The sequence below is a fragment of the Sitophilus oryzae genome, unplaced genomic scaffold (assembly GCF_002938485.1).
Source record: "Sitophilus oryzae breed Bouriz unplaced genomic scaffold, Soryzae_2.0 scaffold_1356_pilon_pilon, whole genome shotgun sequence".
In the NCBI taxonomy this organism is placed as follows: Eukaryota; Metazoa; Arthropoda; class Insecta; order Coleoptera; family Curculionidae; genus Sitophilus; species Sitophilus oryzae.
In genome coordinates, this window is record NW_022146011.1 from 300,505 (window position 1) to 313,256 (window position 12,752).

Consider the following 12,752-nt stretch of genomic DNA (forward strand, 5'->3'; position numbering starts at 1 on the left):
ATTCGTGATCGTTTTTAAGATTATTTTGAAAGTTTTGTAATATAATTGATTTTAAGTGGAAAATTAAAAAATATGTTTTTAAGTGTCGAATGGCTGTGATGTCCAAAAGCCAACTCTAGAGTTAAGAAGAAGAACGGATTCTAACATTCTAACCCGATTTTATTTGTTTTCAATCAAAGTTTTCAATTTTTGGAGGAAAAACTATTTTTTGCTAGAAACGTTTACGATAAAAATTGGCTTTAATTGAATAAATGCACAAATTACAAAGATGAAACCGAAAATTAGTACTGGATACTTTACTCCTCAAGGATCGAAAACAAAGAAGAAAACGAAGAACTTATCCGGCTCTAAAGACGATGAAAACTCAAACGCAGAATTTAACAACAAATTGTTCGAATCTATGATGAAAAATCCAGAAAAAAAGAAATTGGTACTGCAGCTGTTGGCTCTTAACAAAGATGCCATAAAAGAATATCAGGAGAAAGAGGTGGTAAAGACTCCCGATTCTGTAAAGAAAGTTAAGAAGAAAGTAGCCTGTGAAAGTCCAACGGCTTTGTATAGAAGAAGGGCTTTAGAGCATATGAACAGAGCCTCCGATAGGTATTTGTGTTTATTTGGATATTATTTTAAAACCTAATTTTGTGTGATTTTTAGCCCCTGTTCTTCACCTAAAGTAAGTTCTAAAACATCAGATGTTTCGGTCGATTCTTCTCACCCTGTAGATCCTGATAAAGTCTTTGAAGGGGTAACAGCATTTGTCGAAGTACTAAGCAATGGGCAGGACCGATCTGAAGGTGTTAAATCAATTTTACGCAAGATGGGAGCCAAGGTTAAAGATAGAATATCCAGCGATGTTACCCACGTTATTTTTAAGGTAAAATATCTGTTTACTTTTTTAAAACTGTTATAATAGGCTTAATATTTAAACAGGGTGGATCTTTTACAACATATAATAAAGCAAATATAATTAAGGCACATATTGTATCGATTTTGTGGGTGGAAACTTCAAGGAAGGCCTTGCAGAAACAAGATGAGGAATTGTACCATGCCATTAGGAACCGAATTTATGATGATGAAAGCTCTTTTGTCTGTTCGGTGAGTACTTAGTTTTAGGGTACTAGTACAGGGTCACCTAGTATTTAAAGATATCTAGGTAGAATCAATACTTGGAATATAACCTGAGTATTCATGTGTAATTTTTGACCTTGTCTCAATTTTTTTGACCTTGAAGCAGTGTTGCCAGAAATTTTCCAGGGAATTTCTTTAACGAACAGCTTTAAAAAATCGTCATATTCCTTGAACTTCACAAACCATTCCAGATCTTGTGAAAAACCACCGAATTTCGTGTATTTTACCTATTTTATAATTAGGAGAAAATTTTTAAAAACTCATTTCTGGTAATTTTTGGACACAGATGTATTTAAATAAACTTTTTATTAAAAAATTGCCACAATCAAAAATGCTGTGATTCTGTGATAGATACTCGACAGCAGTATTATAAAGTATGTTTCAAAAAATTCAGTGCTTACAATGATTGCTTGAAACGAGAATAATTAATCATGCCATGATCAGCTGACTTATTAGATATTAGATATGTTTTCCGTTTACCTATTTATTTAATTTCAACATCAAGAACTTGGATTTAATTATGGTATGCGTGTGATAAGATGTGTTGCTAGATAAAAATGTATCTACTAATTCTTTGTTACATGTTAAAATCTTTCAAATTGTGGACTTTTTGACAGCAACATTGCTTTGAACTGAGGCATCCTTAACTAAACACCGTTAAAGTGAAATAATAGATGTAGCAAAAGCAATAAATATTCCTACTAGATATTTTAACAATTTTTATTTTCCAAAACTGCCAGAAACTTTCTTATTGTCTTTTTTTTTGGATAAAAATCCTTCAGCCCTTCAGTAATCGACGAAATTTGACTGTAAAATCCTTGAAATCTGGCAACACTGCCCCGAAGTCACATATTTTGACAATACTCCCTTGTACACTGCAAAAAATGTCTGGAAATTTATTGAAATAAATATTTAAATACACTGAGAAAAATAATTACTGAATACAACTGTTTTATTGTGACATTTTATTTTTTTCTTATTTTTTTTGAGTTTTGATGTAAAATAATGTTAAAAAATGTGTTTATTTTCCTTCCCAACCTATATTTTCTATATTTTTGAAATTATTCAGCATAAATATCGAGTTTCAAGGAAATAAATTAAATTTTTACAAGGAAAATTAACAGAAAACAGCTTGCTTAAAGGAGCTTTACTTATTTCTAGCATTAGCGTAATCAAAGAATATACCTAGCTAGAAAAGCGTAACTAGCAATTCATACGGGGGGGGGGGTTCGCCCAGGGGGGGCCTAGTGCTTTTGTTTTTTAAAAAATGAAGAATAATTTAAAATAAAAGGTTTACATGAGTTTTTCTATCAATAAATTTCATAGACAGGTTATCAAACCGTGTTCCCGTAGATTACTTAAATACCTACAAATTTTCTAAAATAATAAAAATTAACATATTTTTGAAAACAACAAAATAATATTAACTAAACAAAACTAGAAAAAGTAATTTTTACTACATCACAAGCAAATAAAAATTAATACGTTGCCAAAAGTGATAATTCAAGATTTCTCTGTGGGGTGCTCAGCAGTACTTGGGGGGTCCCGGCACCCCCGGGCACCACTGTAATTACGCCAATGATTTTTAGAAGTATATTTGGCCTTTCATAAAATATTTTATACACACAAAAAAAATTGCTTTTTACATTACTTTTTTACACATTCGTACCTGATATGAAATGAAACTTTAGTATGAAATTATTTTTCAGCCATGCTGTACAGGGTGGGTCAAATTCGACGCTTTCAAATGGAAACATCCTTTTCTATACGAGATAGACGAAAACTAATATCGGTGTCTGGAGCTCAATTTTCATCAAAAACATGATGGTGAAAACCGCACATCAATATCTGCTACCGTTTCGGAGTTACGGGGTGTTTTTCAAAAATGTGCATTTTTAACAAATCGCTGTAACTTTTTTGCTATGGAAAATTTTGTATTTCTATGAAAACATTTCCAAAGCACCTTCTTACGTAGAATTTAATGGTTTAAGTATAATTTTTTTAAAATTAATAATTTAAGAGTTATCAACAGAAAATATGATTTTTTATTTGGGACACCCTCTATATTTTTAATTAACTGAAAAGAATTTAAAATTACCTTTCCAAGAATATAGCACACTTGATATTTTGTTATAATCCCCTTTGAAATACAGAATTTTTAAAAGTTCGCCACTTTTAACTAGTAGGCTTTGGACCCCTTATTGATTATATGCCCTTAATGGAACTCGAAAACATATTTTTCCAGCAAGACGACGCACCGCCTCTGAACGCTGAAGTTATCAGCAAATTTTTGCAGCCAATTTCAAGAATAATTCAATAGCTAACCAAGATCCCAGCCGTTGGCCGTCGAGGCCGCCTGATTTAGTGCCCATGGATCTAATCCTATGGATATATTTGCGGAAGAATAAAAGTTCCTTATTCTTCCTTATAATCTAGACAAGAATTAGAAATACTTAGCAATTATGAGAGGGTATCTTTCACCCCCACTGAGTTAATGAATTCCGCGAGAAATGTTCAAAAACTACCCCGTCTGTCCATAACAGAAGGCGGTTGATCTGTCGAACACCTGTAGCAAAATCTCTTGAAAAAATGTCTTGGTTTGCTATTTATTTTTATTGTTATTAGATATAGTTTAAATGTGTTGATGTTGATTAAATATATTTTAAATTGTTATAAAATTCTGCATCTCTCATTGCAAATATTGTTTTCATTTTAATTGATGCTCACAGCTAGAATTTTTTTGCATTACAGCCGGTGCCCTTCAAAGCCTACTTATTTAAAGCGGGCGAATTTTTATATACTCTTTATCTCGAAGAGGAATCGAGCAAAATATCAAGTGTTATATTTTTGGAAAGGTAATTTTAAATTATTTTCAATAAATTAAAAATATACAGGGTGTCCCATATAAAAAATCAATTTTTTTGTTGATAATTCTTAAATTATTAATTTAAAAAAAAATATACTGAAACCATTAAATTCTACGTAAAAAGGTGCTTTGGAAACGTTTTCACAAAAATACAAAATTTTCCATAGCAAAAAAGTTACAGCGATTTGTAAAAAATGCATATTTTTGAAAAACACCCCGTATCTCCGAAACGGCAACAGATATCGATATGCGGTTTTCACCATCACGTTTTTGACAAAAATTGAGCTCCAGACACCGATATTAGTTTTTCTCTATCTCCTATAGAAAAGGGTGTTTCCATTTAAAAGCGTCGAATTTTACCCACCCTGTACATCTGTGAAAATATTACTACTACTAGTAGTAGTAAGTACTAAACCAGGTGTTTCTCAAAAATGGCTCACCCCTATATTTTTTTTATTTTTACTTGATTTAATAGAAAATGCAACTCCAAATAGCATGACATATATTATCAACTGTTAAATAAAACAGCCTGACGATCAATTCACAATCTTCTTTAGAAAATAATAACAAATTATAACAATTTTGACAACTCCAAAACTTATTCTTACATATGTCAATACTACTAATCTACCTTGATATAAGGTAAAGGTAAAATCATGAATATTGTATGTTTAACATCAACTTTTGACATTTTCGATAAAAAAAATTCTATTTTATATTAAATCTAGAGTCCCGTGTATTAAAGACAAGTTTGTATATTCAAACAAAATCAATTAAATTAGATTAATCATTTTTGTTTTTGTTAATCAGCAAATTGAAAAAGAATACGAAGACCTGATTAGGGAAGAATATAAAAAAAGCCTCGCAGAAGGCACTCCCTTGCCTTCAACTGAATCCCTGATTAATAGGAGAAGAACAATGATGGCACCTTCAGCCTCTAGCAATGCCTCGTTTTATAGTGCCAGAGCAAGCGTATCACCACAGAAATCAAGTTTTAATAACAATTCACAGTCGCAGGAGAATAAGAGACTGACCTCTAATAATATTGATTCTTCTGATATGGAATTGACCGTCATTAATGGTTCTAAACCAATACTATCTGGGAGTATTAAAGAAAAAAGTGATGAGATATTTGCCGAACCCTCGCTAAGGTCAAATAAAAGAAGCGTGATAGATAAAAGAAGAACTATTTGTAGCATTGTAACGGATTCAGACAAGACACCATCTGATCTGGCTTTGAATAGCTCGGATAATCCGAAAATGTCAGACACTATTCTCAATGAACTATCCAACTCGAATGAGTCTATTGTGTTTGGTAAAAATTCTGTTAAAGTTTCTAAAAAATTTATTCCAACCACAATTGAGTTATCAAGTGGTAACTCTAAAGAGTCAGCAATGTCATCTTTGAGAGTTTCATCTTTAGGAGGTTCTAAAAAAAATTCGTCAAACCCATCAATTTTGGAATCGTCCAGTACAATGTCTAAGTTAAACTTATCCAGTGGTAACACCAAGGAATCATCTATGTCTTCATTAAAACTTTCATCTGTTGAACATAGTTCTTCTTTGAAGAATTCAGGGAAGAATGAAAATTCTAAAAAAGTTTCAGCAAACCCAACAATCTTGGAGTCGTCCAGTACAATGTCAAAATTAAACTTATCCAGTGGTAACACCAAAGAATCATCTATGTCTTCATTAAAACTTTCATCTGTTGAACATAGTTCTTCTTTGAAGAATTCAGGGACGAATGAAAATTCTAAAAAAGTTTCAGCAAACCCAACAATCTTGGAGTCGTCCAGTACAATGTCAAAATTAAACTTATCCAGTGGTAACACCAAAGAATCATCTATGTCTTCATTAAAACTTTCATCTGTAGAACATAGTTCTTCTTTAAAGAATCCAGGGAAGCATGAAAATTCTAAAAAAGATTCATCAAATTCACTGTCTAATTCAAACTTATCCAGCGCAAACACCAAAGAATCTTCCATGTCTTCTTTAAGAGTTTCTTCTTTGGAACAACGTGTTTCCTTACAGAATTCAACAGAAAGTGACAGAGTTAGTTTTGCTTCAAGCGAAGGAAATAGCTCGGGAGCAATGAGCAAAGTTGTTGATGATATTGTAAGGATTTTAGTTACACCAAAGCCTCAGAAAGATGATATGATGGATGATTCTGTTGATACCGATGACTCAGAGATAGTATCGCCTGCTAGAAAAGGTATTAGAAAGTCAGTGTTTCCTTCTGGTAGTGATGGTTTAAAAGAAAATGTACTGAAAAGTAATAAAAAAGAGGGAAAGAACTCAGAGGGAGGTTCTACTGTTAAAAAGGGTACTAGAAAGTCATTGTTTCCATCTCATATTGATGATTTAAAAGAAAATGAACTGCAGAGTAATAATACAAAGGAGACAAGTAGTTCAGAGGAAGACTCGTCTATTAAAAAAAGGACCAGAAAATCAATATTTCCATCTGATAATGATGGTCCGCAAGATAAAGTACTGAAAAGTAACAAAAAAGCACCAAAGAATTTAGAAAGATCTGTACCTGTTAGAAAAAGTACTAGGAAATCATTATTTCCATCTGGTGATGATGGTCCACAAGAAAAAGTACTTAAAAGTAATAAAAAGGGACCAAAGAATTTAGAGGAATCTGCATCTGTTAAAAAAAGTACCAGGAAGGCATTATTTCCATCTGGTGATGATGACCAACAAGAAAAACTGCTTAAAAGTAATAAAAAGGGACCAAAGGATGTAGAGGAATCTTCAGCTGTTAAAAAAAGTACCAGGAAATCATTATTTCCATCTGGTGATGATGGTCCACAAGAAAAACTGCTTAAAAGTAATAAAAAGGGACCAAAGGATGTAGAGGAAGCTTCACCTGTTAAAAAAAGTACCAGGAAATCATTATTTCCATCTGGTGATGATGCTCCACAAGAAAAAGTGCTTAAAAGTAATAAAAAGGGACCAAAGGATTTGCAGGAAAATTCACCTGTTAAAAAGAGGACCAGGAAATCATTATTTCTTCAAGTTAATGATGATTTAAAAGAAACCATTTCGAAAACTAACAAGAAAAACGATCCAAGAAATTTAAAATCTTCAACCAGCTATTCCAGTGGCGAATCGGACCCAAACAAGCAGGATTCGGGTAAAAAATCCAGAAGAAAACGTAGGCTGTACGATCCAGACGACCCGGTACCTCCGGTGGAGGTGAACGACGATGAAGAGCGCGAAGCAAGAAGATTGGAAATTTTAAGCAAGAAAAAACCCGGAAATTTAACCAGTCCAATTGAAGATTCAGCATCTCCAAATAAATTTGATAACATCACGAGGAGAAAATCCAAAAGACCGAGTACTACTCAAAGAGAAAATGTGTCTGAGAGTTCGTCAGATGAAGAAATTTATAGGGCCGGTAAACCAAAGAAAGCTAGAAAAGTGAAAAGAGTTCCCCAACAAGATAAAACGGTTGATTTCGATAGTTCGGCCGATGAACAGCGTGAATTGTTGAAGGAGGTTGAATCAAGGAAAGTTGGGGAGACTGAGAGTCAGATGACAGGTCGTAGAAGATCGATGAGGGTGTTTAAACCGCCTAGAAAATACGGGTATGAGGATGATGATGATTATGGGACACCCCGTACGCAGAACAGGAGGAGTACCATCGATTTTAATCCGCCCACGCAGAGAAGTACTATGAGGAAAGCTAAGAAGAACAATGGTAGGATGTCGACGATCGTTTGTACGAAGTTGCACAGGGCTGAAGTTCAAGTAAGTAAACAGCAAAACAAAAAGATATTTAAAATATTCTAATACACTCTCTACACTATTCGGAGAATAGAACGAAACAGATCGAGGTCGCGTTTCGTCGTCTAATTTTATTGGATCTCGGCTAATCTCCGGTTGTCTTGACCTATTTCGGTTTGTCTCGACCTACTTTCGCTTCTTAAAAGCGCCTCAAAACTATTCGTGAAATTGCGGAGAAGGGCGTGAGGAGATTTTTTAGCGTTTCCTGTTGCCCCGTTCAACCTTGTTTTGTTTCGAACTATTTCCAAAACGTGTCGGTATCTATACCCGAGGCAAAGGACTTTTTTCCATAAATTTCAGTGAAATAAGTAAACCGAGACTTAATAATGTTACTGTCTCACAATGTACCGTTTGTGTCGGGGAAGGGATCATTGTTTCATAGCTGTCGATTTTCGAAAGAAATCAGTACGTGTATATTATTTCGTATATTTTTCATTTTATTGATTTTATGGAAAGCACTGTTCATTAAAATGTTGTATCCTATGTTATAGGGCTTGTTTCTCTCTACAATTTCCTGTCTCACAATGTACCGTTTGTGTCCGGGAAGGGTTCATAGTTTCATAGTTGTCGATTTTCGAAAAAATTCAGTACATTTATATTATTTCGTATATTTTTCTTTTTATTGATTTTATGGAAAGCACTGTTCATTAAAATGTTGTATCCTATGTTATAGGACTTGTTTCTCTCTACAGTTTCCTGTCTCACAAAGTACAGTTTGTGTCGGGGAAGGGATCATAGTTTCATAGTTGCATAAAAGTGCTTCAAAACTACTCTTGCAATTGCGGAGAAGGGCGTGGGGGGATTTTTTTTAGCGTTTCCTGTTGTCTCGTTCAACCTTGTTTTGTTTCGAACTATTTCCAAAACCTGTCGGTATCTATACCCGAGGCAAAGGACTTTTTTCCATAAATTTCAGTGAAATAAGTAAACCGAGACTTAATAATGTTAGACAATGATTAAAACTAAGTATTCTTGTGTAACCATAGAGGAATAGCCAATTTAATCTACCACCGGTAACTGTTTTCTAAATGTACGGTTTTTGATTTTTCATATCAATTTAATATAGTGGTATTACATTACACTCCATTACAAACTAATGGTATTTATTCATACTCCATGTTTACTTATTTTTCTGAAGCCATCACAAAGTTTGACCTCGATTGCTTCGCGAAGTAGTACGATAAATATAAACGCGTGTTTTTGAGTTTATTTAGAAAAAAGAAAGTATTTTCAGAAATATTTCGTGAAACATTTCGGGCATAGTGTAGAGGGTGTTTTACATTATTAAAGTTTTAATATTTTTTATTTTTATATTGTTCCTTTATCGTCATTATTTGCTTATTAGGTGTTCACAGAGGCAGTGAAAAAATTAGGCAGATTTACTGTAGAGAATGTGGTGGGCAATAATACTAGCCATTTAGTTGCTGGCGAAGCCAAAAGAACATTGAATATGATGAAAGCAGTGGCTAGGGGTTGTTGGGTGTTAAATTATGATTGGGTAAGTTTAAAAATATATTTCTTAGTAAGTTAAATACGTACTTTTGTTTTCTTTTGTGTTAGATTCTAGTCCAGTTATTTTTTATAGTGTTTTTTATATTGTTTTTTTACTACTGAAACTTAAATATACAGAGCGTTTTTTTAGTAAGTGCAAATGTTTTCCGACACTTTAACTGGTCCGAAATGATTGTAATAGTTGGCTATTCTGGGTTTGCTTATTTGATTGACAATTATTATTCGTGAGTTGCTTTTTCCGCTTTTTTTGAATTTTCGGAAAGTGTCGTAAACAAAAGAAAATTGCATAATAAGTTAAGTATCAAACATCAATGAGGAGTTGGAAATCAATAATAAAAGTTCAAAATTACATACAATATATTGCAACTTTTTCAGAGTTCTCCAATAACGGAGTTACGGGGGCTGTCCCAAATTGCAAAATTTTTAAAAAGACCCTGTAGCTCAGAAACGAAGAGCGCTATGAAAATTTTGTTTACGGCATCTTCCGTTTGACAAAAAAGTGGGACAGGTTTGTGCAAACCGCGCCCTTCTAATTTCACTAATAACGGAGATACCCTATGATTTCAACCAAAATGGGACACCCTGTACGGGTGACCATTTTGGTTGTTTCTATAGGGTATCTAGGAAACCGTAAGAAATATTCAAATTTTGATATTGTAGTCTCGGGTTCTTTTTTTGAAAAAAATCACAATGCCGCAAACGGTGGCTATTTTGATCGGTTTCGAAGCTACAGGGGGATTCTCAAATTTTGTACTTTTTGAAGATGTTCGATAGTTTGTTTATTTCAGCAACTACGCAAAAATGAATTATACATTCTCAAGGCACTTTTCTGTGTAGAATACAGTGGTGTAGTCAGACTTTTTTCGAAAAAAATATTTTTTTAGATATTAACTATACTTCTGTTTTTTTAAATAGAACCCCCTGTATATTTTTAAATTTCCTGATTCAGCTTGGCATGGGCTTCTTGAAAATATATAACACTCTATATTTATTTTCAGTATTAACCTCAACATTTCAAATTTTTCTTAAAATATCCAGTTAGTAGTAGGCCGCGCCGAGTAACAAAGTAAACGGTTGTCATGGTGATCAAGACATACCTTTCTGAAAAACGAAATTTATCGAAATGCAAATAGAACATTAGAAGAGTTACAAAATAGTTTTCTTGTGGATTTACAAAGTGTAACCAACATACACAAAAAAAAACCCTCGATTAACCCTGTATAATATGCCAAATACTGAAATTTATAAAAAAAAACTTAGTTTACGAATTAAAGTTCATATAATTATATACAGTTTGCTAAAAAATTCATGAAAATAGGGCTAAAAATAAAAAAAATATGACACTTTAAATTTGACAAAAATTTTCTCCGTTGCATTTATTTTGCATTATTTTTATCCTTCAACAGATTTTACAATCCCTGAAATCCGGCAAGTGGCTTCCCGAAGTAGACTTCGAAGTGACCGACTTCGCGCCGGTAGTTCAAACGTCCCGCCTCCAACGCCAAGCGTTCGGCCACAAATACACGCTGGACGTGTTCCAGAGATGCGGCCCCATTTATGTCGCACCCGACACCAACCCCAAATGCCCGGAACTGCGCGATTTAATAGTGCTGTGCAAGGGCCAGGTGGTGAACACCAAGCGAAGAGCTCGTATCATTGTTGGAGAGACAGGGTCTGACGATGAGGCGACTTGCGTCACCGAAACGTGGGTCCTGGACTGCGTGACGTCCAACAGGAAGATGCCGTTTAAAGAGAAGTATTTGCTGAAGAGGGATAACAACAAGAAAAGAGTCAGTTTAGTGGTGTAAGCGTTAGAGGCTGTTTTGTAATTATTGTTTACTAGTTTATTTTTATATTCTAATTTATTAAGATTTATATCGATTTAGGTTTACTTATATATTGAATAAAATTATTTTTGTAAAATTGAATGATGAATCGAATATATTATAGTTGTTTGTCTTGTTAAGTGATTTTTTTAATAAATCCAGGATTGACAAAAGTTTTTACCAATGACTGAAGAATACCAAAAAAGGAAAGGACCAACACAAAATGTACAGGTGCGTAGACCGATAATTTTACTAGCCTATTTGTTTTCAAAAAGAAAACTATTTAAATCTTTGTAAAAGAGTATATTAATTAGATATACCACCCTTATTTCCGCCCAAAAATTAATTAATTACATACTTAATTGTGTTAGTTAATAAATGATTACAGTTGAGGGTTGGAACCTTTGGTGTTACACAGCAAAATAAAAAACACTAAATCACCACAACACACCAAAACACTTTTACTTTTACACTGGACGCGCGTTTCGCTAACCATGTTAGCATCATATTATTGAGATCTATACAATGTTTTTATCAAGAATATAATCAGCGCAATATTTATTGTCTACCATTTCTTATTTGAGCTAAATGTTCTTTAAATCTAGTTAATATTGATCTTCTAGTTTGCCCAACATATTTCTGATTACAATCTTTACAAGAAATTTCATAAATACCCGACCTTTCCAGTGGAGATGTTTTATCCTTTGGATTACCTAATAATTGTTGTAATTAGTACTAATAATAAATTACAACAATTATTAGGTAATCCAAAGGATAAAACATCTCCACTGGAAAGGTCGGGTATTTATGAAATTTCTTGTAAAGATTGTAATCAGAAATATGTTGGGCAAACTAGAAGATCAATATTAACTAAATTTAAAGAACATTTAGCTCAGATAAGATATGGTAGACCGGATAAATCTTGCGTTGCCGAACATATTGTTGATAAAGAACATTGTATAGATCTTAATAATTTAAAATTAATTAAACAAGTCTCAAATTACAGACAATTAGATGCATATGAAAGCATCTGACGGTCCAATTCCTTCAAGTTCTTTGTTCCTACTACTCTAGTGGCGCAAATCTAACTGTTACGCTTGGTAGGTTCTGACTCGGTTGGCTAGATTTTGCCACGCCCACTCGGTGCCCACTGGGCGGGTATATAAACGCTCAACTTGTAGATTGTACTTTAGTTTATAATCATCTGCTGATGATGCTAACATGGTTAGCGAAACGCGCGTCCAGTGTAAAAGTAAAAGTGTTTTGGTGTATTGTGGTGATTTAGTGTTTTTATTTTGCAGTTAATAAATGATTCTAAATAAATGTGGATTTGAGGCAGAAATCAATATAATAATAAATTATGAATGTGATCGTCTCTGTTGTTATAAATAAGCACTTGTCAAAAAATGAAATACAATTTACAAGGTGTTACTCTTTAACACACTATCTAACACACATACAAAATTAAGTTTTTTTAGTATTTGGAGCAATTATTAATCAACCCAAATAATCACTTAATGTATATAGTTTGAATACTGGGATCACATTATATACAGTCTGACAAACGGATCTGAAACAACGGGGCAACGGCAAGGGGATCGCAATTTTCTAAAATCATGACCGATTTCATTCAT

General features: G+C 33.4%; 1 protein-coding gene across 1 annotated transcript; it reads left to right on the plus strand.

Moving 5' to 3' along the window:
- Positions 1–123: 123 nt before the first annotated feature.
- On the plus strand, positions 124–11,254 carry LOC115875218 (microcephalin). The gene is made up of 6 exons (XM_030890626.1): positions 124–600; positions 655–874; positions 931–1,095; positions 4,805–7,747; positions 9,126–9,278; positions 10,699–11,254. The coding sequence occupies exons 1-6, from the start codon at positions 269–271 to the stop codon at positions 11,098–11,100; spliced, it is 4,215 nt and encodes a 1,404-aa protein (XP_030746486.1). The 5' UTR covers positions 124–268; the 3' UTR covers positions 11,101–11,254.
- Positions 11,255–12,752: the final 1,498 nt, after the last annotated feature.